A 27,772-nucleotide genomic window follows, 5' to 3' on the forward strand; every position below is an offset into this window, starting at 1 on the left:
AACTCTTCATTAATTATTGTCCACAACTTTATCTCCGGATTGATAAAAATATGACTGACCCATATATAAAACTAGACAGACTAAAACATTTTCACTGCTTGTATCCTATCATCCATATCCATAAACAAGAGCTTCCAGTTTCTCAGTTTTTGATTTTTTTGTTTAATCTCTTCCCACATATCTTTAGCTGTCTTAAAAGAAGACATACTCCTAAATACTTAAGCTTATTGTGTTGCCATAAATATGGGCACTGCGCAACCAATTTGTCTGTGGGTGATAATATGATCCAGAAAGAGAGAACCTTAAAAATTTCATAAAGCCTATTGCTATGAGGATGTGATAATAAGAATAGTTTAAGTCCAGTGTTACCATGTAATTCATGGCAGGAATGGGGTAACAGGTTCTGTAAGGTCAACATTTTGCATTTCGGTATTTTCACATGCAGGTTTGAGAATGAAAGGTCTAATAGTGGCCTCCAATAGGCCTCTTTCTTTTTCACCAGAAATATTCTGAATAAAAGCCTTTGCCCCTTTGACATACAGTCACTAGTTCTATGTCTATGACTCCTTGGATGTGTAAAGACTGAAGAACCTGAGGAAAATATTCTGTTTAGTTATGAGGGTGGGGAGGAATTCCCCTGAAAGGAGTTCTTTGTATCCATGTCATCTAACCCTCCTGCATTTATAACAAACAAGAGTCTGAAGCAATGTTTTGCCAATGTGGGATGCTAACGACCAGCTTCTGGAACAGCTTTGTGGAGCTACTGCCATGAGAAAAGGAAGTGGTGAGGGATGTTAGCCTAGTCATTCTGTACTGTTGGCCTGTCCCCTCTTCTCAAAGGACCCCTGTTTTTGTTGTTACTTATCTCCAGCCATCTCTTTTTAGTTCTTTGTTTGCCATAATATGACTGGCTTTGCTTATTTGTGTTTTTAGTGAAAGAGAGAGGCCTAAAAGTTTTGTATTGTGGGAAACATGAAAAAAAATATTAGATGCTCCTTGAATCAATTTTCCTGTTTCAGCAAATTGACTGAAAACCTGGATAACAGAAGAACCAAACAAATTCTTCTTGCCTAAAGCAGAATATTATATGTCAGATTTAAAGTTAATCAGCAAACATTTGGTTATATACCCAAGCATGGTTTACTATTACAATGCAGACAAAGCATTGTACGCCTATGAACTATTCAAAGTACAGATGATCGAATAGTTCATGTGTGTACAAGCAACATAATCGAATGTTACATATGCGAATGTACTGTGCATTCGCAAATATGAACGTTCAATTATGTACATGGATCGCAGTACAGTGCAGTATGGGAAAAACATCCCTTTCCTCACTGTAGTTCGATCTCGGAGTTGGAATATATAGCTTGGGGGGGGGGCAGAGCCCCCTGCATAAACGGAATGTCAGGTGTACTAGTTGGGGAGTTTCGGCAAGGGTGGAATTGCTGTTAAGTGCCATAACATGTCATGGTCGACATTTTCGGCATTAACAGCTGATTTTCGACATTAGGGTCGTTAGGTAATGTGCACTTTCGGCAACATAGTTCGCTGTTAAGTACTGTTTTTTTTAACTTCGATATTTTAATAGTAAACCCCCAAGCATATCTTCTCAATACTGCAGCAGCAGCATTGACCCTAGACACAGTATCTGTCTAATCATATACACTCTCTAAAATATGTTTGGATACCTGGGACAAAGTAGAAATAGTTTGATTCAAAAAAGAGTTTTCTTCGGAAGGAAGTGAGGTAGCAACTTCCCTCAACCACATGTATGCTCGACAATTCTGAAAGCTAAAGTAGAAGAAGAAAACATTCTCTTACCTAGGCAGGTCAACAACTTGCCTTTCTTATCACAGGAGTAGGGTTGGTGTTCGATATCAGTGTACTGCCAGCAGGTGAAGCAGTAGATATGGCTGCTGGGTCTGATCTGAGGTGAGAGAAAAAATTATTAGTCCTGAGCACTTTATACATTTTATCAGCTTGTTTTAGGAACTGACAGCAGGATATCAGATGATTACAGAAGGGATAGAAAGCTGTGCTTGTGAATCTGAAGGAGTAGAAACCTTATTTATATCATAGTCGGAATCATCAGACCCTGTTTCTTCAGGAATTTCTCTACAGGGGATGCCTACCTGTAATACTTACACACATACATATAAATGTTTCAAGCATGCACATTAATACACTTCTATCTAGCCTGCCAATACACCAAAACATAAGTGTTAAAAATAACTAAATTAGTGATTGCTTTAATGTAATTTGGTATTCTATTCTATGCATCAGCTGCTCACTTCTCATGCCTATAAAATTTTCTGCATAGGTTATCTGATGATTCTCTACTATTTTTGATAACCCCAAACATTCCCATAGGTAGGTGTCTCTAAATACCCTACACATACCTGAATAAGGTCTCCTCTTAATTATCTATACAAGACACTATACAAGTTCAGATATTTTAGTCTTTCATAATAACTTAAATTTTCACATCCATGGATATCCTTGGTATAATTGTGGATACTGAAGAGCCCAAATGAAACAAGGAAGCCAGGTATTCTAAAACCTGAGGTACTGGGGCGGTGAGGGGATCTATGCCTCGTTGCTGGGCCCAAATAGCAAACCACTTCCACTTACTGGAATATAGTTTAATAGTGGAAGGTTTGTGAGAAGAGGACAATATGTGGACGACGTCTGGAGAAAGAGAATTATGTCTGACTAAAGTTGGAAGTAGAGTAACCAGGCTGCCAACCTCAAGGACCTGAGGGATGGATGAGACTGTCCCAACTGATGAGTTAACAGGTCGGGCACTAGGTCCAGAAACCATGGTCCCTCCACCGCATACCTCAGAAGGAAGGGGAACCAAACCTGACGAGGCCAGTATGGAGCGATCAGAATCATGTCGCTTCCTAGATAAATCGCCTTCTGTATCACCAAGGGAAACTGGAGGGAAGGCGTAAAGTAGACCGGGGGGCCAACTGTGGGCTAGAGCGTCCCTGGGAATCTGCCCCTGAGAGGGAGTCAGAGTGAAGAACTCCCTGCATTTCGCATTGTGAGGGCTGGCAAACAAGTCGCAACAAGGGAGGCCCCACTTGGCAAAGATGTTTGCAGCTACCCTGTCGCTGAGGGACCACTCGTGGGGCAACAGGAGGGTCCTGCTCAGCCTGTCTGCAATCACATTGGATTTCCCCGGAATGTGCGTTGCCAGAAGGAAATGCTGAGTAGAAATCGCCCAATGCCACACTCTCATGGCCTCTCGGAAAAGAGGATAGGACCTGGTTCTGCCTTGCTTGTTTATGTACCAGACTACCGACATGTTGTTGGATAGAATCGCAATAGTGCCCCGGGGGAGAACATGATGAAATGCTTGCAACACCAGTAGCACCGCTCTCATTTCCAGGATATTGATATGTAAGTGCGTTTCGTGAGCCTGCCACGTACCTTGGACAGATCTGTCCAGATAATGCCCCCCCCCCCATCTGGGAGGTGTCCGTGGTCACCATGGCGACGGGAGGCTGAAGGGCAAAGGGTCGCCCCCGGTCCAGGTTGGACTGAAGCAGCCACCAACGTAGGTCCCGACGGCAAATTTCCGTAATCTGGACTAAGTGGTTCAAGGGGAGATCCTGAAAAGACCATTGAAGCGACAGTAGCCATTGCAGCACCCGCATGTGCAGCCTGGCTAAAGGGACTAGTAGGACAGTCGAAGCCATTGTGCCCAATAACTGCAGAATCAGTCTGGCCTGAACTCGTGATCTGGGTAGCAAGGTTTGAACCTGAGAGTGCAGGACCTGAATCCTTTCTACCGGCAAGAATGCCCGCATTCTTCTTGTGTCTAACTCTGCGCCTATAAAGGTAATACGCTGAGACGGCTGCAGCACAGATTTTTCCCAACTGAACGTGATTCCTAATGAATGACCCAAACTGACTGTGGTCATAAGCGCTCGAACTAATAAATGCTTTGTGGTGGCAGTAAGGAGCCAGTCGTCTAGATAGGGAAACACTTGGAATCCTAGGCTTCTCAAGTGAGATGTCACTACTGCCAGACACTTGGTGAACACCCTGGGGGCTGTGGTGAGACCAAAGGGCAGTGCTCGGAACTGGAAATGACTGGTTCCCAGGCGGAAGCGGAAGTGACTCCTGGACTCTTGCCTTATCAGGATGTGATAGTAAGCGTCCTTGAGATCTATGGAGCACATCCAGACGTTCTTTTCCAATAACGGGAGAATGGACTGAAGGGTGACCATTCGGAATTTGGATTTTTTTACAAAGCGATTCAATGATTTTAGGTCCAAAATGGGCCTTAAGTCCCCTGTCTTTTTTGGCACCAAAAATAGTCTTGAGTAAGTTCCTGATCCGATCTGGTCGGCGGGGACAGGCTGGATGACTCCTTTTCTTAGCAGCTTTGAGACCTCGACCGCTGCTTGATCCTGCTGACTGGGTGGCACATATGGGATTTTCCTCGTAGGAGGAGGGGGCTTGATGAAAGGGATGAGATGGCCTCCGGTTATGGTTCGGAGCACCCACTGATCCTTGGTGATAGATTCCCAAGCCTGTGGGTGTTCCGCAAAGCGACCCCCGACTGGTTCCGGAGATGCGCAGTCGGGCCACGTCTCAGGGACGTTGAGTGTAGGATGGACCACGAAAGGAATCACGGTCTCCAGAATTTCGGGGGCCTCTGCCGCCTCTGGGGCGGCACCTTCCTGCATTCCCCCCCCCCTGCCTCTAGAGGGGGGATCACTCGGTGGAGTAGGGAAAGACCTTTGAGATTTTTTGAACCACATTTTCCCTCCTCTCTGGGCCTTGGGGTAAGGTCTAGAGGGAGCGGAAAAACGGGCCCCGATGGCAGTCAAGGTCTTGCCCTCCTGCTCGCATCGAGTCAGTGTGTCCTTCACCTTGGATCCAAACAAGGAGGACCCATCAAAGGGGGTGTCGGTGAAGGAAGACTTAAAGGTCTCCGCAAAGGGACACAAGCGTAACCAGGCGTGTCTTCTAAGAGCCATGCCTGTTCCTGCTGCTCTACTCGCCCCTTCGGCCGCATATGAGATGAGCCTCATGGACGAGTTGACTATCGAAGATAGGGTAGTCATCTGGGCGCCAACAGTTTGGGCTAACACCTCAGGAAGGTTACCCGTAAGAGACTCACCTAACTCTTTGAGGAGGTCTCTTTGGAGCCTGGTAAAATGACAAAGATAATTCAGCGACCGCAGGGTAAAGGCTGCTGAAGAGAGGGTACGCTTCCTGTACCTATCCATGCTCCTGGAATCCTTATTAGGAGGGTGAATAGACGTTGAAGCCTCTGCCACGTCCTGTTGAGTGGCAGATGCCACCACCATCGCATCTACTGCAACTCCTTTTGTCAAAAATTCCTTTTCAGGAGGGGCTGAAAGAAACTTGTTAGGCCTAGCAGGTACCGGTTCCACAGAGTCAGGGTGTTCCCACACCCTTCAAGAAACTAAATCTAGCAATTCATCGAAGGGTGGAGACACCCAGGAGGCGGAGGGCTGGGCCCCAAAAGCCTTGAGGAAAACTGACTCCTCTGTGGAAGGGGTTTTGGACTGCCAATCGCCTCTCTGTCTCAAGATCTCGAGGATATCTGAGAATGAGACGTCATCCAAGGACGATTTAGGGGACACCTCCGCATCATCGAGGTCAGTATCTGATGTGATAGACTCATCCTGGGGGTCAACGTGCTTCCTCTTGCACAATTTTTTCCTTGGAGGTTCATCTGAAGCGGAATCAGAAGGACCCCCAGGGAGAAGGGAACCCCCCAAGAGGGTATCCTGAGGCTCTGGGGCCCCGCTGTCGTGGGGGTGAGTTACACCAGAAGCACCAGTTCCCAAGTCTAGGGACGGTGAAGTAGAAACTTGCTGTGCCGGCAAGGACATGGCCAGCGCACTCCTCATGGCCTCAAAGGCAGGACCTCCAGACTCTACGGAGGACACCGGCTGAGAGACCACTACGGTACCGGGAATCCCTGCAGCCGACGCTCCGAGGGGGAGACTAGACACCGAAGCTACCAGTTCCAAAGTGTTCCCCTCGGCCCCGACCGAGGAAGTCCCGGTACCGAACCCTGACGCTGAAGACAGGGTAGGAATGATGGTCGGAACCGAGAGACTCCGAGGGAGTCTCGGTTCCGACTGGACAACTCCGCTCTGCTCTACCATCACCAACTCCAACGGCTCCGAGGAGGTTGGAGGAGGAATCGGATGTGTCGAAGTGGGAACTGGCTCTGGAGCCGAGTGGGCTGGAGCCGAGACCATTTTTGCAAAGACCGGGGACTGGAAAAGCCTCTGAATAACTGTCCAAATCTGAATCAGACAATCTGGAGGATTTAGAGGAAACAGATGGGGCCCGAGAAGACTTCTCTCTCAGCTCCGATAGACCAGGGGACTGGCTCAGAAACAGCTCCAACACTATCGGCACCGGATCCGGAGCCGTATGTATAAGTATCGGCGCCGAAGGAGATTTCGGGGAGGAGAGTCTGAGCTGCACACCTCCAACGGCTCCGAAACCAAAGGAGCCGAAGCAGGTGATTCGCCTCTCGATCCCCCAACCTGCGGCTCCGACACCAATGGAGCCAAGGAAAGAGGTATCGAGGCAGACCCTTCCACCCGAGGCTCCGAAGCCATTGGAGCCGAGGAAGAAGAGGTCAACCTATGCTTCTTGGAAGTCGGTTCCGACGGACTGGTCGGAGCCGTCGACCTTTTCTTTTTAGAAGCTGGTGAGGAGGGAGAAGCCAAAGCTTCCTCAAAGGAGGGCTTAATAAGACCCTTAAGGATCAATTTATTTTTACGTTCTTGAAGGACCCTAGAGGAAAAAGCATGACAGCCACTACATGTTTCCTGTAAATGTTTCGGACCCAAACAATACACACAAACAGCATGGCTATCAGTAATAGACATTTTGTAATTGCACTTGGAGCACTTTTTAAAACCTGACTTTTGTTCCTTAGACATCGTCACAATCTTTTATCGACACAAGAACAATAACTTTAAAGTAGGGCTCGAGCCCTTGACTCAAAAACGGGACTGGCCCGAGCTACAGAAAAAAACAAATGGACAGAAGCCCTCTAACTAAAAACGGGCTTACCTGATAAGCAGGATGTACAATAGGATGTAAAACACAACTTCAATAAGCAAACATCACCACATTACCTCACAAATAAGGGCAAGGGCCCTCTAACTTAAACGGGCCTTGCCCGGTAAATAAATAAAATTTTAATCACACTGAAAAGGTTTAACACACACACGAAAAGCTGTTAAAACAGCTTTTTGTTAATTTAATGAAGAAACCCCTAGGTCAAAAGACCAAAAAAGTAACAATAAACCACTTAGCTCCAGCCAAGTTGAGACCACGTCTAGCTTTGAAAAGCGGCAAACAAGATCTGGGGAAGCAGGCGTGGTGCATTCTGGGATAAGGGGTAGCCCAGCCAATTAGAGACTTCATTCTATTGTATAGTGGCCGAGTCGATCAGTTATGAATGTAGGCGAGATAAGATCCCATTAAATCATAAGTGTTAAAAATAACTAAATTAGTGATTGCTTGAATGTAATTTGGTAGTCTATTCTATGCATCAGCTGCTCACTTGTCATGCCTATAAAATTTTCTGCTAGGTTATCTGATGATTCTCTACTATTTTTGATAACCCCAAACATTCCCATAGGTAGGTGTCTCTAAATACCCTACACATACCTGAATAAGGTCTCCTCTTAATTATCTATACAAGACACTATACAAGTTCAGATATTTTAGTCTTTCATAATAACTTAAATTTTCACATCCATGGATATCCTTGGTATATTTCCGCTGTACTCTTTCCAGTTTACTCATGCTTGTTTTCTTATAAGGTTTCCATATTGTTATTCCAGTCTGAATGTAATGTAACTAACAAATGACGACTTCTGGATCTACCCATAAAACCAGGTCCTTAAATGAATCTACGGTTTCAATAACTGTTGTATTAAATATTCACCTCTCAGTTTAAGTCTCCCAAATCTCACATGCTTAGTTTTTTATGTATTTATCACCATATTATTCTCCTGTGACCAAATAGTCAATTTAGTCAAGTTCTTTTGCAAACATACCCAATCTCTAACACACGTAATCAGTTTACCCAATTTCAAGTCATCTACATACACTGTAGAACACCTCAGATGAAAAAGATAGATCTAAAAAATACAATCTGAACATGTATGAGCCTAAGACAGGGAGCCCTGTGGGACACCCTGAATGTAACCAAGAACTTCACCTGTTCAACTGTCGTATGATACCTGCCATGTCTTATTAAGCCATGCAGCTATCCATCTTATCAAGAGTACATCAATACCTACTTGTTCTAATTTATTAGTCAATGTTTTATTTATGACCCTATCAAATGCTGCAGTTAAATATATATAAATGGTTTCTAGACACCAGGATTCATACACTGTAATACACACCTTGCTAAGGTAAGAAAACCAGCTTTTTTAGCTGAAATTATTTCTTGAGATAAACAATGTTTAATCTTGTTTTTTTTTTTTCTTTATAGGAGCTCCTGTGGAAGAAGAATGACTCAAAGAAGGAATGTCCGACAGCTCATAAGGTCTCTTGCCTTGGTTAACTCATGAAGAATCTCCCAGTGTGTCTTACAACCCTAGAGAAGATGGCTCCTGCATACCCAGATTGAACACTGAAACAGCAGACAAGAATGTAGCAGACCCCCAGGTCATGGTGGCCGAAAGGACTACACCAGAGGACACTGGAGAGGTGAGTGAGTGGTATGAGGAACAGCTGATGGGCACCACAGGTGCACTCACTATCGGCTGAGGAGTAGACTGAAGCCAACAACATTGGCAAGGGCTCCTTGGTAAAGTATTTTTTTTCTTTCTAGGAATACCAGAGTAAGTTGCTGCTGCTAAGGAAGAGATGCCAAAAGTGGTAAGCACTGCTTGAAAGAGTCGATCTTAAAGTAAGTTGTCACTTAGTATACTCAAGCAATATACTTACACTCAGATTTCTTATCCCAGCCCCTTCACAAACTAAACACATAAGCAGGACTCAAATTTCTTGTTAGCACTCCTTTAGCAAGTTAAATACACTGTCAGAAACAGCAAAATGCCAGGAAGGTTGAACATAAGCACTGCACTTTAAAAAACACCCCTGCCTGTCCCAAAGTAAAACTTTTAGTCACAAAAATAAACCTTTACACAAGCAGTACACAGATTTTAACAAACATAGCCCACAACAAAATAACACAAGTATTTATAGGGTAGGAAGATGGCATAATGGTTAAGGTGTTTACCTTACAGACATATGGTGCAGGGTTTGATTCTCACATGGGGTAGCTAGCTAGGCTTAAAATGGTCCACAAGGGCAGTTAGCCTAGTATTAATTTAGGGTGGGAGGATGGCATAATGGTTAAGATAAAATAACAGTCCCAAAAGTAAGTCCCAACAGGTTAGGTGAGTAGATAAATGCAAAAATATCCCTCCAAACCAAGTAGAAGGCAGCTGCAGCAAGCAATAGTAGCCAGAGAACTCCAATCAGAAAGTAAAAAACTTTTAATAACGTAGCGTAAGCACTTTCATAACATCAGTTACTTCCTCAGACGCATAAAAACAGTGCATAAAGATCACACACACACACACACACACACACACACATATATATATATATATATATATATATATATATATATATATATTTATATATACACACACACATAGATACACACACACACACACACACCAAGGACATATAGAAAAAACAATCATGTTCCACATATTTCACTCCAGTTTTTAAAAACCTATAAGCCAATTAAGATTTAAAGGAACAGCAGCTAAAACAACTAATGTGCATGTAAAAAAACCATACATTAAAACACAATGGCAGATTATTCTGTCATTCTATGGGGAAAAAAACTTATATACTGATTTATATATATATATATATATATATATATATATATATATATATATATATATATATATATATGGCTCTACCTGACTACATCGAAACATCAAAAGAGCGAAAACGACTTCACCGACACCACATAATCGACAGTTCACAAACACGACACCTCATACACTCGACACATCATAACAACAAACAAAACAAATCCCCTATCCAAAACCCACACACACAACACAAGCACACCAAAATCCTTACAAACCAACACTAACCCATACATACACAACTATCTACAACCCTAACCCAAACCTTTACCCTAAGGTCCGTCACTATCGCACACTCACCTAACCCGCGCCCTAACCCGCCCCTAACCCCAAAACTATCATTAATGCACCCTTACCTAACCCGCGCCCTAACCCTAACTCACTTATCCCACCCCTATCCCTACAGACCGCCAACATCACACACTTACTTTACTCGCACCCTTACCTAACCCGCGCCCTAACCCTAACTCACTTATCCCACCCCTATCCCTACACACCGTCAACATCGCACACTTACCTTACTCGCACCCTAACGTCCGTCACTACCACATACTTACACATCCTTTCCCCATCTCAGTGTTCTCAGCATCGGTGTCTTCCTCCGTCGGTCTTCTGCCTTGTCGATCTTCTGGCGTCGGTGAAGTCGTTTTCACTCTTTTGAAGTTTCGACGTAGTCAGGTAGATCCATATATATATATATATATATATATATATATAAAATACATACAATTCATCTTTATCAAACATAATAGTTCATCTTTTAATTCTCATTCCTTTTAACACAGGTTTCAAGGGGACCATAACATTCAAACCAGAGCCCTTATGGGCTCCCATGCGTAGAATCCATTTTAACTCTTGTGTTTCCGTTTTATTAATTATATCCCCCATTCTAGAGCTCTCCTGTATAACTTGCAAAACCTGAAACTTAAATTGATGACGCCTTTCTTCAGTTAATACATGTTTAGCTATGGCACTGTACACACTTTTCATCCTTGTACAGTAGTCATGGTCCCTAATTCTTTCCCTCAACCTCCGATTTGTTTTGCATATGTAAAACTTAAAGCAGGTGATGCAGTGGGCAATATAAACCAGATTTTGTGTGATGCAATCAGCTTTACACCTTAAGTGCCACAAATATCCAGTGTCAGGGTGCCTAAAATATCTAGATACATCTATAAATGAGCAGTAACTGCATTTACATTTCCCTCTGGTAAAGACACCCTCGGATAGCATAACTGCTGCTTCAAGTTTAAACCATTCTTAAACACGTACCTAGGTTTCGTGCCAACTATCTTGACAGTTTCCTCATCAATTAAGAGAATATGCCTGTTCCTATTAATCACCTGCTTCACAGCCTGTAAACCCTGTGCATAAGGTAGTACAATTGGAACAGTGTTGACACCAGCCACTGTCCTGTCACACCTATCCCCTCCTCCTAATATATAGGGTCTACCTCTCTCGTCACGATCTCTTTTCACGCGTGCACAAGCACGCTTAACGCCATTACCAGAATAGCCTCGAGTGGTAAATGCCATTTCTAAATACTCAAGTCCACGTTCAAAGTCCTGCTGTGATGATGACAATCTGGAGACCCTAACAGCTTGTCCCTCAGCAATGTTGGGGAACATACGTGGTGAATGCATACTACTCCTCTGCAAAAAAGAGGGTTGGTAGCAATCCTTCCTATGTACACTAGTTTGTATTTTACCATTAATTCTTGTAATAGTTACATCTAAAAAATAGATCTCATCAGGAGAACACTGATATGTAAACTTCAGGAAACTACTGCTGCTGTTAAGGTTGTGCACAAATTCATGTAAAGATTCGCAGTCACCCTTCCAACAAATGAAAAGGTCATCCATGAACCTGCGAAAAAACTTCACATTGCTATCTATGATATACATCTCCTCCCATTATTTCATAACAATGTCAGCATATACATTAGCACAGCTGGTCCCCATCACAACACCCTGACCTTTTCCAGTAGTATGTATTGTCAAACAAAAAAACATTGTATTCCAACACCATTTCTATCAACATACATATAAAGTCAGCTCTCAACTCATTGCATATCCCATTTTTCATTAAGCAGGCCTTAACCATCTCTAATACTTCACTATTGGGAATACAAGTGAACAAGGATACTACGTCCAAGGTCACCATTAAATCAAACTCAATACCATTACTACCTGCCAGGTAGTTGTGTAAATCCAGCAGAAAATTTTCAGTATCTTTAAGTACCACCTCATAACCTTCAAGAACTTTTTTAAGCTATTTACCCAAATACACAGAAACAGGCTCAGTCATCCACCCAACCACAGCTAGTGTTTGTGTCTTTCGGCTTTTCCCGGTTAGGAGTCGCCACAGCGGAACTCCGGTCCGCGAATGATTGGTAGTTGATTTTTACGTACCGAGTTACCAGCTCTGACGCACAACCTTCAACGAAGGTACGCCCATTCACGCATGTCTCCACGCAGAAGACGCTCTAGCTGAGAATCGAACCGGACAGCGTCTTACTGTGAAGCGACAACACTACCGCAGCACCACCATGGGTCTTAAGGGATCCTTGCGGATCTTAGGCAAGCCATGTATTTGGGGTACCACTGGGTTTTCCACAAGAAAATACTCATAAATGTCTTTATGTGTCCTCAGCTTAAACTATCTTGCAAAAGTGAATAGATCCTATACTGCATATTCAAAACACTTTCTTTATTTATAACTTGGTAAGTTCTAAAATCAGATAACATCTCTGTCATTTCTGTGTAATAGTAGTTAGTATCTAACACAACCACTGGCCCACCTCTGTCCGCAGGACGGATGACTATTTTACTGTTATTCTGTAAAGAGCTAATCGCTGAACGTTGTTGTTTGGTTAAATTATCCATATGCCTATTTTGCACTAATCTATGAGCATCATATAAATCCCTTTCACATGCCTTAATAAAAACATCAATATTAGCTGGCATTGTAGGAATAAACAAACTTTGCTTCTTGTACATATTAAAAACATTTGCATCCTTCATTCCATACAGTTTTTTACAAGCCACATTACACGCAAACAATCTAACTTGTGTTAAAATGTCACAAAGAGCAATATCAGCATTGGGTATAAAACTCAAACCCTTACATAACAGTTGAGTTTCCGCTGCATCTAGTTCATGTTGTGAAATGTTCCATATGAGTCCTGATCTCCGTAGCCCCACATTTTCTTTATAGTCCTGTTTTGCAATGGAATTGGTGGCAACTTCTGTTTCTGACTGTTCACCGGAGCCCCACCGTTGAATGACCTCTTCCACGTTGGCCAGATCGGCAAAGGAAACCCGGAAAAAGCAGAATCAGGCTGCTAAGTTTGCTCAGGTGGAAGCTTTACTCCTTACCACGGGCCCTTCCTCATTGGTTATGGAATTCATATTCCCACCACTGCTATTGGACATCTCAGCTACAGGGGTGGAGTACACAGGACCAAATGTTTCATTCGATTTGGTAGAAGGTACTGAGATCCATTTTTTAGATGCAACTATTACAAAACTAATGGTGAAATACAAACTAGTGTACATAGGAAGGTTTGCTACCAACCCTCTTTTTTGCATAGGAGTAGTATGCATCCACCACATATGTTCCCCAACATTGTTGAGGGACAAGCTGTTAGGATCTCCAGATTGTCATCATCACAGCAGGATTCTGAACGTGGACTTGAATATTTAGAAATGGTATTAACCACTGGAGGCTATTCTAGTAATGAAGTTAAGCGTGCTTGTGCACGTGTGAAAAGAGATAGAGGAGGGAGAGGTAGACCCTATATATTAGGAGGATGAGATAGGTGTGACAGGACCGTGGCTGGTGTCAACACTGTTCCAATTGTACTACCTTATGCACAGGGTTTACAGGCTGTGAAGCAAGTGATTAATAGGAACTGGCATATTCTGTTAACTGATGAGGAAACTGTCAAGATAGTTGGCACGAAACCTAGGTACTCGTTTAAGAATGGTTTAAACTTGAAGCAGCAGTTACGCTATCCAACGGTGACTTTACCAGAGGGAAATGTTTTTTTTTGGTACTCTGGCATGTGGGAAATGCAGTTATTGCTCATTTATTGATGGATCTAGACATTTTAGGCACCCTGACACTGGATATTTGTGGCACCTAAGGTGTAAAGCTGACTGCAACACAAAAAACTGGTTTATACTGCCCACTGCATCACCTGCTTTAAGTTTTACATAGGCAAAACAAATCGTAGGTTGAGGGAAAGAATTATGGACCATGACTACTGTACAAGGATGAAACGTGAGTACATTGCCATAGCTAAACATGTATAAACTGAAGAAAGGAGTCATCAATTTAAGTTTCAAGTTTTGCAAATTATACAGGAGAGTTCTAGAATAGGGGATATAATTAACAAAACGGAAACACAAGAGTCAAAATGGATTCTACGCATAGGAGCCCATAGGGGCTCTGGTTTGAATGATACGGTCCCCTTGAAACCTGTGTTAAAAGGAAGGAGAATTAAAAGATGAACTATTATGTTTGACAAAGATGAATTGTATGAATTATATCTATCTATATATATATATATATATATATATCTATATATATATATATATATATATATATATATATCTATATATATATATATCTATATATCTATATATATATATATATATATATATATATATATATATATATATATACACATACACGAATCAATATAAGTTTTTTTCCATAGTATGACAGAATAATCTACCAATGTGTTTTAATGTATGTGGTTTTTTACATGCACATTTGTTGTTTTAGCTGCTGTTCCTTTAAATCTTAATTGGTTTATAGGTTTTAAAAAATGGAGGGAAATATGTGGAACATGACTGGTTTTTCTATATGTCCTTGGTGTATGTATGTATATATATATATATATATATATATATATATATATATATATATATGTGTGTGTGTGTGTGTGTGTGTGTGAGATCTTTATGCACTGTTTTTATGCATCTGAGGAAGTAACTGATGTTATGAAATTGCTTATGCTATGTTATTAAAAGTTTTTTACATTCTGATTGGAGTTCTCTGGCTAATATTACTTGCTGCAGCTGCCTTCTACTTGGTTTGGAGGGATATTTTTGCATAATGGTTAAGATGTTTACCTTACAAATGCAAGGTGCTGTGTTTGATTCTCACATGGGGTAACGTGCTAGGCTTGAAATGGCTCACAAGGGCAGTTAGCCTAGTTCTAACCTATGAACCTAAAAATAGCAGTCTCTGACAGGATTCTTCCGATACTGATAAAAATACTAGGTTTCTTAAAGGGGAAATACCAGTTTTAGTCACACAATAAAATTAAATAACATTTTCTTAAAAGGGCAACAATTTCTGTGGGCGAATTCCCTAATAAACATTTATCTGCCAGAAATGAGGCTCTTTGCCAATTGCTGCTCCTGTGAAGTCTCAGACATGTTTCTCTTCAAGGTGTCAAGAAAATACTCTTCACTCTGACTGCTGAATTCCCTGACTGGGGCCACCCAATCAGTAGTCAATGTGATGGTCAGGGGGGTGGAACTTTGTGAAGTTCAACAGTTGCTGTTTCCTGGGCAGGGAATAACCAATACAATCTAAAGGCTACTGTAGCAATGGGAATGATAAACATCAAGACCAAATCATATATTGGTCGGTACCTCACTTTGTGCTATGAGTAAGTCAGTATGTTTAGGTTAGTGTGTACAGTAAATGCATCCGTGTGTGTTTCATATATTTATAGATATTTCAAGGACGCTGACGTTTATTTCAGACATCAGGGAGATACTGGGTTATAAACATGTCCCTCCATCATGTTTTATTCGTCTGTTGAAGATTTAGGTTCCTGGTTCGAGTAAAGGTTCCAGTATTGGTATGAGTATATTACTGTATTACTGGTATAAGATCAAGTTAATTTAATAAGTCTCCTTCTCTCTGGTAATAGGTGCATTATTTCTTCATCCAAGTTAAGGAGTGAAAGGGCTGCTGAATTAAAATGCCATGATGTAGTAATCACTCACTTCATTCACTTGAGTGTTTAATAAGTTGTGTTATCCAGTTACTTTATGAGCTTTAAAATAATAATATTTTTTGAACTGCATTTTTTTCTTGTGTGTGTGTGTGTGTGTGTGTTTTTATATATCTAGTTTGTCATTTGTGGATGGGATTACTTGCATTAGGTAGGCAATTGCTAATCTTTTAGTATTGGGTATTCTTGTAGATGGCACAAACTTAAGCTTAACTTGTGTTTGATGTGACACTCCTGGTTACTGCAAATGAAAATGGTCACCGATTTATATCAAAATAAATTCCTACAATTAGGTTCTACCTCTTTTGTTATTCAGACCTTAATAGTTAATATGGATGGCTTTCATGTTTGATTTTACTGAAGATAAAAATTACCTGGTCCTGATTATTACACTGTAAAAATAAAGTTCTACACTGGCATATCTTAAAGTCATATTACAATGAGCTGCATGATCTGTATTTAAAACACCTTTACTTTCACTCCTGGGAATATTCTGTTAAATAAAGAAGTTATGTTCTTACCATAATGTTCCATCTGAGTAGTAGACTTCATTCTTCTGCACATATGGGTATACGGATGCGATTCGGATCTGAGCCGGCAAAACTTTTCAAGCATCAGCTCTGAGCTCCAAGCGCCTCCCTTACCTATATTACATCACTTCCTCCTATCTAGCCCAAGATCGAGTTTGCTGACACTAAATGGCAACATAACCACAATCCTAAACAGGAGAAAACTGAAAAGTGAGGGGGATGGAGGGAGGGAAGGTGCAGAAGAATGAAGTCTACTATTCAGATGGAACGTTATGGTAAGAACATAACTTCTTTGTCTGAAGTAGTTGACTTCATTCATTCTGCACATATGGGACAGAGTCCCCAGCTACTAGTATTCCTGGGAGGCCCCTATGGAAGTATATTTCTGAGCACTGCAGAGCCAACGGATGCTCTCCCTCTAGAAATAAGATCCAATTTATAATGAGAGATGAATGTGTGCGAAGTGGCCCAAGTCGCTGCCGCACAGATATCATCTAACGGAACTTTTGACCAGAAAGCTGCAGAAGTGGCCACTGCTCTAGTGGAATGAGCCTTCAATACAACAGGAGGAGATAAACCTTTGTCCTTATAAACCTGTGCAATACAAAGAGTGATCCACCTTGCTAAGGACACTTTCGAAACTGCTTTGCCCAAAAATGGTTTAGAAAGAGGGACAAACAATTGATCCGACTTCCGGAAGTGTTTAGTCCTATGGAGGTAAAAACGAAGCTCTCTATGGACATACAAGAAATGAAGCTTACGTTCACCTCTATTTTGGAAATTTGGGAAGAAGACTGGCAAATTTATAGACTGATTAATATTGGCTGCTGAGCACATTTTGGGAAGAAAGGAAGATTTGTACGCAGCGAAACCCTATCCTTGTGAAAAACTAAATAGGGGGACAAGGAGGATAAGGCCTGCAATTCTGAAACTCTCTTGGCTGAAGTGATGGCGAACAAGAAGGCTGTCTTCCATGACAAAAACTTCATCAGAACTGATCTGGCTAGCTCGAAAGGGGAGAGGTCAAAGCCTGAAGGACTAAAGTCAGATCCCAGGGGGGCACGGTTTCTTTAACTGGAGGTCACAATAAAAAATGCCCTTAAGGAAAGCTTTACACAATTTGGCAGAAGCCAGAGCAACCTTATTTTCACCCACATGAAAATTAGAGATGGCAGCCAGCTGAACCTTGATGGTGGAAGCACTTGTGCCTGATCGAAAAAGATTGGCCAGAAAATCCAGTATGACTGGGACAGGGGCTGTAAACAGGTTCAGATTGCGCTGAGAGGCCCAAACGCAAAAACATCTCCACTTACTATTGTAGAGTTTCCTAGTGGAGGCTTTAAGAGAAGCTACCAGAATATTCTTAACAGGGGACGAAAGTCCAGGAGTCCTGATGATCATGGGAACTGGAGCAGCCACGCCGTCAGCTTGAGACTGTCCAGGTTGGGCAGGAGCAAGCCCAACAATCAGATCTGGGCGCGGATCTAGAGTCCATGGAGGAGCCAACAGGTGAGACCATAGGAAGGGAAACCACACTTGACGCGGCCAGAAGGGAGCTTTGAGAATGACTTTGCACTGCAGCCGGCAAGCTCTCTGAAGGAACTTCGGAATAAGAGGTAATGGGGGATAAGCATACAGTAGCCCGGGAGGCCAAGCTTGGACCAGAGCGTCCCTGGGGATATCCCCCGGAGGGGGGGATCAGAGCGAAGAAGTTGCTGCACTTCGCATTGGAAGGAGATGCGAAGAGATCGCAGCAAGGTTGACCCAAAACATGGAAGATCTTCTCCGCCACTGAATGTTTCAGAGACCACTCGTAAGGCAGAAGGATTGCCCTGCTGAGACTGTCCGCTCGAATGTTGGAGCGTCCCAGGATATGCGTTGCTATGAGAAACCGGCTGGTGGATATGGCCCACTCCCAAACCCTCATGGCCTCATGACAAGGGGGGTAGGATCGGGTCCCTCCCTGTTTGTTTATATACCAGACTACAGACATGTTGTCTGATTGAATGGCTACCGTCCCCGGAGGTAGGACAGGGTGGAAGGCTCTCAACGCTAAAAGCACTGCTCTCATCTCCGGGACGCTGATGTGTAGCTTGGTCTCTGGAGGGGACCACGTGCCTTGGACCATTCTTCCCAGGAAGTGCCCCCCCCCCACCTGAGCTGGGAAGTGTCATTGGTCACCGTGGCTTGAGCCGGAGGGGCTAGAAAGCTGCATCCCGCGAAAATGTCCGCTGATTGAAGCCACCACTGGAGTGATGTTCTGCATGTCCGATTGATTCGGATGTGGAAATTCATTGGAAGGTCTAGCCAGGACCATTGAACTGCTAGATTCCACTGAAGGACCCCCATGTGAAGACGTGCAAGAGGGAGGATAGAGATTACGGCTGCCATCGAAGCCAGGGTCCTGAGAACATTGGGTGCTGTGATTACCAAGTGATCCAAGATCGCCGATACATGGAGTCTGAGATTTTCTATCCTTTCCGGGGTGAAAAAAATCTTCGACTGAGTCGAATCCAACCGTGCCCCGATGAAGTCTATGATCTGAACCAGAGTCAGGTGGGACTTGTTGATATTGATCATGATGCCTAACTTGTGAGCCAGACCGAGGAAGTAATGACACAAGACATGTTTGGTGGATGCAGCGAAGAGCCAGTCGTCTAGGTAGGGGAATACCTGAATGCCCTGAAGTCTCAGGTGAGCCACTACGACCGCCATAACCTTGGTGAACACCTTGGGGTTGTGGTGAGACCAAAGGGTAGGGTTCTGAATTGAAAGTGACTGGCTGCTAGACAGAAGCGTAGAAACCTCCTGGAGCTCCTGGACTTTGATGTGATAGTAAGCGTCCTGGAGGTCTAACGAGCACATCCAGTCGCATTCTCTCAGAAACAGTAGAATGGACTGCAGAGTGACCATCCGGAATTTTTGTTTCTCTACAAACAGGTTGAGGATAGACAGGTCCAGAATGGGCCTGAGGTCCCCTGTCTTCTTTGGCACTAAAAAGAACCTGGAGAAGATGCCTGATCTGGACTGATCTGGGGGGACCGGCTCAATGGCTCATTTTTGTAGCAGCTTCAAAACCTCTAAAGCTGCAGCCTCCCTGTGAGCGGGTGGAACATTTGGAAAATGTGCTGGAGTTATGGAACATGAAATGAAGGGGATAGAATATCTCCTGGATATGAAGTTTAACACCCGGCGGTCTGCAGAAATGGACTCCCATGCCGCTGGATGCAAGGAAAATCTTCCCCCAACTGCCTCCATAGTAGAGCAGCCGGGTGACCCCTCAGGGTTGCTGAGCAGGTTTGTCGGAAAAGGTTCCCTAGACCCGAAGTTTCTGGGACCCCCACTGCCCCTGGGGTGGCATCGGTCTTGTCCCCCTTGGCCTCTGGGGGACTAATACTCCTGAGTGTCAAGAAAGGACTGTGATTTCTGGAACCACATCTTCTTTTGCCCCTTTTGGTTCCTGGAATAGGACCTCTGGGGGTTAGAAAAGTGGAGTCCAACGGCCAACAAAGTCTTTCCGTCCTTCTCACTCTGGGTTAGTGTGTCACATACGATCTTCCCAAAGAGGGATGATCCATCGAATGGGGCGTTGATGAAAGATGCCTTAAAGGAGTCCACAAATTGACACAGATTGATCCAGGCGTGTTGCCTCAAAGCAATGCCTGTACCTGCAGCTCTAGCAGCACCCTCCATGGCATGAGAGAGGAGATGCATAGAGGTATTAGTCACTGATTTCAGCGTAGTCATCTTGGCAGTAAAGGACTGCTTAACCTGCTGCGGCAGAGATTCTGGGGCGACTCAGTTAGCGCTGATATAAGGTCTCACTGCAGTGGAATGACATGTGCCAAGTAATTCAATGCACGAATAGAAAATGTCGCTGACGAGTACATGCGCTTCCCAAAATGATCCATCGACCTGGACTCCTTGTCCGGTGGATGAACCGAGGCACTCTCCTGTGCTAGTTCCGTCTTTGTGGCAGCTGCAGCCACCAAAGCGTCTACCGGGGCTCCCTTGGACCATGCCTGACTGTCCGATGGTGGAGACAGAATTTTGTCTGGCCTTTTGGGGCTAGGCTCTGCTGTGTCAGGATCCTTCCATGCCCTAGTGGTGATGAGGTCCACCAAAGGGTCAGCTGGTGGGGAGACCCAGGAAGTAGATGGGCCAGCGCCAAAGGCATCAAGGAATACGGACTCATCCGCAGAGGGTTTGGGAGCTGACCAACCTCCTCTTTGTCGGAGGATCTCCATAACGTCTCCAAACAAGACGTCCTTGGGAGGTGATCTGGGGGAACCCTCTCCTTCATCCAAGTCCATATCAGTGGTAATGGACTCAGAGGAGTCCAAGTGCCTTCTCTTGCACTTGCGCTTGAGGTTCCTCTCTAGTGTGACTCTCTGGAGAGGATTTGTAAGTCTCCTGGGGTTCCCTGAGGGGAATGGCCTGGGCCTGCCTTGGCACAGGCTGTCCCTGAGACAGGGCAATGGGAGCAGAATCCAAAATCAGGGGGGGGGGATCTGGGCCAGATCCGAGGATTTGAGCTGTGGTCTTAACCCCTGGGAGAGAACCCTTTCCACTGCCCTGAATGCCGATGGAGAGCACACCTCCGTAGAACGTAAGGAAGAGGCTCTTCCCGGCACCAAAGCCGGAACTGGAGCCGACTGCGGGGAAGTCCGGGCGCCAAGGGTGGGATCCGAAAGAACGAGATCCCGACTCTCAGGTCCGACTCCCCTGGATCCGAGATCGGATCCGGGGAACTCAAGGTGATGGCCGGCGTTGAGGAAGCGAAAATCATCGGCACAGACCCCATGGCTCCGAAAGGTCTTGGACCCGAAAACCCCGAAGCATCGGGTCGGATCGGTGAAGGAGCAATAGGGTGGAACACAGTAGCAGAAGGAGAACCCTCACCAATGGGAGAGGGTCCTGGTAAGACCCCCATCTGAATCTGGTTCTGGATGAACCTTCTCATCAGCCTGTCCATATCAAGTTTGGATACACTCCGAGTCGATCTGGAGGAAGCGACCGACTCGGGTCTGGGTCGGATCAGAGGGGAGTCCCTCAGCTCCGTCGGCTCCGGCGAGAAACGGGGAGAACGGAGCCGAGAAGAACAAGACCTAGATATCTTAGCAGAGGGACTGGAAAAAGACTCCCTGTCCGGAGACATTTTCCTGGGCCTGTCTCTCTCTTTATGGCACCTCTCTTTCTCCCTTTTGTCCCTACCTCTCTGGGACGACTCTGAAGAAGCAGGCCTGGCAGGAGGTTGAGTCCCTGCCTGCGCCGAGTAACTGGCTGGAGAGGAAACCGAGGCAGACTCCAGGGCAGAAGCAGGTAGCAAGCCTTTGGCCACAAGCTTAGTCTGACGATCCTTCAACGCCCTTGGGTTAAACCCCGAACAAATGTCACAGGATACTGACAGATGGGCGACCCCTAAACATAGAACACACAGAGTGTGGCCATCGGCTGGAGAAAGCTTATGACCACACTCTGTGCACTTTTTGAAGAGAACCTTAGTCTGTTCAGCCATAACAATGACAGAAAAAAGCCCCAAACGGACCACACGCACACACACACTAAACCGGGATGGGCCCAGGCGGGAACCAGAACAAAACTACCACTACAGAATACAAACTAAAAACTAAAACTTTTTTTTTTTTGACACGACAACCAAACGCGATATAAGAGAGGAAAAAGGGAAGGAATTCACACTCAACAAGTAGCCAAAAAGTACCAAAAACCTTACCACCTAGCTAAGAGCTCAGAGACCACGATGCTGACTCATAGAGCGGCAAACGAGATCTGGGGCTAGATAGGAGGAAGTGATGTAATATAGGTAAGGGAGGAGCTTGGAGCTCGGAGCTGATGCTTGAAAAGTTTTGCCGGCTCGGATCCGAATTGGAGCCGTATACCCATATGTGCAGAATGAATGAAGTCAACTACTTCAGATTTGATAGTTTCCTTGACTGAATAACTCTGCTAAGTAACTCTGTACTCATTTAATCAGGTTATCAGTCTCCTAACATCGTTAGCTTTGCTGTGACCCGGACTCTGCCAGCCCAACTGGGGTCATTTAATCCTACAACCATCTACTTTCACCAAATTTATCATAGTTTTCCAGCTGCTGTCTACAGTATAGAGGGTTCCTGACCCGTTACATGTGTTTGGCCATCTAATAATATTGATCCATCTTAGATCTCTGTGTCTTTTAATTCTACTGAGGACATCATATTCCTTTAATTCTGCTGTGGGCTCACACATTCCAATAATCATTCTGGAGCCATTCAAAACAGTTAATTCTACTGGGATCCCTAGCTCTCTAAAATCAACCTTCTCTGCCACCTAACAAATGTTTGGCTATTACTCTCCACTAACTTCATAAACTCTATGTGAAAGCTCCTGTAGTCTACTGACAATGCTAGACCCACTGGGATGTTAAATGGTAAACAATACCAGGAAAGGTACACTAGGAAAAATAACACTGTCAAGCAATTGTCCAATTATTATATTAAATAATCTGAGAACTGCTGCTTTAAGAAGAAAGAGCAATTTGTTTATCACATAAACAGATACTGATATTTTGTCAGAAGCTTTTTTATAACTTGCACTGCATTTGCCACTAAGGCAAAAGAACAGGCACCAAATACTCATACTGTTAGAATTATTATATTGTATATCAAGTGCACTTAGACAAACAATAGGGTTCATACAGAACAAGTGTCATTTGTACATGCAAAAGTATGAATACCACAATAAAGTTAAACAGTGGTCAAGCACTCATACAAATGACAACTACAACTGTAATAACAAAAAATTCAATCTAATCATTGACAGTGCCATTAAAAATATATTTTCTAGTATAAGGAGTTTTATGAATTATTTATTTATTATTATTTATTTATTTACATTTGTTAACCGGGATAGTCCGACTGGACACAGGTCTGTTTTCAGCGGAGGCCCGGGGAGAAAAGCTCCACATTAAGTATTATTTGCATTATACAGTTAAAAAAATTAAAAGAATTAGTCACTAACCATAGCAAATGCTTCCTAAACATTTATGAAATCCATTTTTCAAATGCACAACAAATTGGCTATGATCAGTGACTCGGTCATAATCCTTTATAACTGCAGTAGTTTGAAAAGTTCAAAACTATCTTACCTTTACCTTGTAAAGCTGTATGTCACCATAGGTTCAAAAGTGTATACCAGGCTAACGACCACAAGGGCCCTTACAGGCCTACCTGTGCTAGCCAAAGGTGACCCCAAAATTGATTTACATAGGATGTGATTTACTGACTGCCTCTGTGTAAATCAAATTTCTGGGTCACATTTCTCAAATGCATAACAAATTGGCTATGATCAGTCACCCAATCATAAACCTCTACAACTGCAGTAGATTGCAAAGTTTAAAACTATCTAAAAGCAATCAATGTTTATACCTTTAACAAAAGTTGTACATCACCATGTTTATGTGCTTAAGTGTTTTTACAAGAAGTTATTCTGATTAACCTATCTTAACAAAAAATCATTAGTCTACTAATGTCAGTGTGGGTAAGAAATATTTACTGCTCCAACAGTGAATATTTATTTACCTTTACAAATTATGCAGTGCATAAAACTTTAATACTGACAAATAGGCCAGAAAGAAGAGCTCATGACATAAATAGATGAAAAATAACATACTGAAACTGTAACCTTAAATGCTACTATAATACAGTCTGTTTTGTTCAGTGAACAGATGCATCTTACCTAGTGACTGAAATACTTCTTCTTCTGTAGAAATAATTAAGGTCTGATCCCGAGCTGAATAGCTGATGCTCAGACAGACAAAGTCTTGTTCAACTCGAGACATATGGCGAATAACTGTGAGAAAGTAAATAGGATGACTCTCAGCACATGATATGCACTTGTTTACAAGGAACCAGGTAGAGAATGTAAGGCCCGTAGCAGAAGGGAACCCACGGCAACCTGGAAACAGACAAAAAGATTGCAATCTAAATACATCAAGTACAAACAAAATCTTTAAAAAATGTGTTTCTCAACACTCAGGCTCTATGCCTATAGTCAGGCATGGATGATGCACTGATTAACAGTTCATAGCTCATTATACATCTAAGCAAGATTTTGCCAATCAATAGTGCAAACACTGCTTAGTCAAACACTAAAGAAACATATCTGTTGAAGAAAAAAAATTCCATCTTAAACAGACTTTTTTTTTTTAAATCAAAGTCTAATGTTGAAAGTGCAAATAATGTGTGTGTACAAAAATTCTTCTACAAATACTGAATCATGAATAAGACTGAAACCTTAATTATTACTTCAGACATACATCACAACTTGTTCTCTTCTTTCATGAAATATACAAAACCAGAAATGCCAGGGATGAATTCAGAGACAGAGTCAAAACTGCATATGCCTAGTATGCAGAGAAAATGCCATCTCCTAATTCAGAAACAACTATGTAACGAGGCTGCAGAAGATGTACGTTTCTATTCACAAAGCAGCCAGATGCTGCTGTAGTCATAAGCAAGGGAGTAAAACAATTAAGAAAATGTAGAGACCGTAAAGCTGTATGTCACTGAAACCTTGCTAAATTACTGCTGCACCAAAAGGTGCATCTCCACTGCACTTCTTTAGAAGTTACAGACATTGCAATTTCCTATTTCTCATTCAATGTAATACTGAAACAAATCCGAGCCCAATCTCACAAAGCAACACTCTCATTAATCTCAGGACAAACACAATCAAGCCTCCTTAATGCAGGAAGCATTAAAATCAAATCAGAATAAACAGGTACTTTCCTTAACACAAACACCCCAGATATCATTAGAATCACTGAATCTTGGATAAAAGACAACACACTCCCCTTTACTATCACACACCTGCTGAACAGCAAGAACTTCCAAGATGGCTGCACATTAAGTAACAGCTTAATTCTAGTTCTCCCAGTTTGAAAACAGAAACTCAGCAGAGAAGGCCAGTAGACTTGTGTTTATGGGTAAATTTCAGTAACTGGCTTGTAAGTGTGCAACTTGGATGTTAGGAAAAAGAAATACAGAGGAAGTGGGAAAAAAATCAGCTACAAAAAGTGAGGAAGAAATACTGACTGGAGAAAGTTCAGCAGCTGTTCAGCAAAAAGCAATGCAACCTCCAGACATGAATTCCAGTAACCTACAGGAAGATATAAGACAACTACACACAGACATAGTTAAAATAAATGAAACACTGATGGAGTATATCAACACACACAACAAAAGGCTGGAAAAATGGAAGAACCTGTAAACAAATATTCAGATGAGGTGATAAAGCTGAAAAAAGCAGAGGTCGAAATGATGAAATGGCTGGCTGAATGAGAGACTGGACAGGAAGGGATGTTTTCAAAAAATAATAGAATTAGAGGGCAGAGCACATAGGGAAACCTTGAGATTGTCACCTATACCACAGAAGCTGGAAGGAACAGACTGCATTAATTTTATGAAACCACAAATACGCAAACTGACTGGTATTCCATAGCAGTTGTTAGTTTAAAGGGCACACTGTGTGTATTATGCCTATGAAGAAAGCAACGTAGACCTTTATTAGTAAAGATGCAATCCTACCACCAGAAGGAGTTGATTTTGATAAAACTGTGGCAGAAGAACAAAGTACTAAAAGTGGGAGACCGCAAAGTGTTTGTGGAGAATGACTACTCATTGTACACCAGACAGACGAGAAGCAAATGTAATCCACTATTCAGGGAATTTCGAGACACAGGTGTAAGATTCAAACTGCTGCACCCAACTGTCAAAGTATTCTTACCAGGAGGGACAACATCATTTTCTGATGAAGTATATGCTAAGGAGGAAATACAAAAGACTGTCCAACAAAAACTGAGCTGTGAAACAGAAAGCGATTCTGCTTATTGTTCTTCTGGTAATAAAACTTTTTCCAGTGTTTCATCATTCATTTCATCTGAAAATGTTGGAGTGAAAGAAGGTAGCACAAGAAACAGGTTCATAGGTGTGTACTAGGCTATTGGCCCTGGAGCTTTTACAAGCCTAGCCCATAGGATTACCCTGGTATCGTGCCACCCGACCGTAGCTCCCAGTGCCTCTGTCGATTAGAGCCACTAGAGTGATCCCCGGGGTGAATTTTCTAGTTTCCATCCACTCATCAAGATTGCTCTTGAAGAGGGCCAGTGAGGTGCTCTGTTTGACATGTATGGGAAGTCTATTCCATAGCATGGGTAGTCTCTGGGTTATGAACCTGTCCCTCCAGCATGTTCTGTTGATTGTGGTAATGAGGTTGAGGTCTCTGGTGCGTGTGGTGTGGAGGGAGTGGGGCTTCTTTAGATGCAGCATTTCTAACAGAGCTGGGTCAGACATGCCTTTGTAAGTCAAGCAGCGATCACCTCTAAGAGGGCGATATGAGACAGAAAATAGGGGGAGTTTTTTGAATCTGTCCATATAGGACACGTTTTTAAGGCCTAGGAACCCCTCTGTGAGGTACTTTTGCGGCTTCTCCAGTTGTTGCAGGTGTCTAGTGAGGTACATGCCAAATGGGGCATTGTACTCGCTGATTGGCCTAATGAGGGAAGAGTAGAGGGAGACAATGACCACTTTCTTCCTGGATGCAAAACCCTTAGTAATGAGATGTGCCACATAGAAGGACTTTCTGACCACAGTGGCAATGTGGTGGTCAAAAGAAAGGTTGCTGTCAACCTGTGTTCCAGATCTCTTATAACAACTTCTGTGTTCAATGGACTACCATCGATGTGGTAATTCATGGGAACTGAGATTTCCCAAAGGGGATGACGACACCTTTTTTGGCACTGAGCTTAAGGCCATGGTTCTGACACCAGTCATTGGTTTCAGTGAGGTCTTTCTGTAGGATGTCAACATCACTTGGGAAGTTAATAATGGCTCCCAACTTGCAATCGTCTGCGAACTTTCTCAGCCAGAGTCCCTTCGTGAAGGCCTGGACTTCAGAGAAGTAGACAGCAAATAGGAGAGGACCCAGGACTGATCCCTGTGGGACTTCACTCGTGACTGGCCAGCAGTCTGACTTGGAGTCAGCTACTTTCACATGGTGGGCTCTGTGAGCCAGTTTGCAACCCACCTAGTGACATAGGGGTTGATGCCTAGCTTAGTGAGTTCTTCTATGATTCCTAAGTGGGGAATGGTATCAAAGGCCTTGGCCAGATCAAGCTAGACTGTATGAACCACCTTGTCTTCATCCACAGCTCTGGTGACTGACTCAAAGAAGTTGACCAAGTTGAGCAGGCATGATCTACCCTTCACAAAACCAAA

General features: G+C 43.2%; 1 protein-coding gene across 1 annotated transcript in view; it reads right to left on the reverse strand.

The window, feature by feature from the left end:
* The window catches only part of WDFY4 (WDFY family member 4), a 4,454,583-nt gene that overhangs the window by 3,174,597 nt on the left and 1,252,214 nt on the right, over positions 1-27,772 (reverse strand). Inside the window, exon 15 of the mRNA XM_044055648.1 lies at positions 24,234-24,452. Within this exon, the coding sequence (XP_043911583.1) occupies positions 24,234-24,452 (219 nt within the window). The remainder of the gene's footprint in view (positions 1-24,233; positions 24,453-27,772) is intronic.

The sequence above is a fragment of the Protopterus annectens genome, chromosome 14.part0 (assembly GCF_019279795.1).
Source record: "Protopterus annectens isolate FY-2018-M chromosome 14.part0, PAN1.0, whole genome shotgun sequence".
Lineage (NCBI taxonomy): Eukaryota > Metazoa > Chordata > Ceratodontiformes > Protopteridae > Protopterus > Protopterus annectens.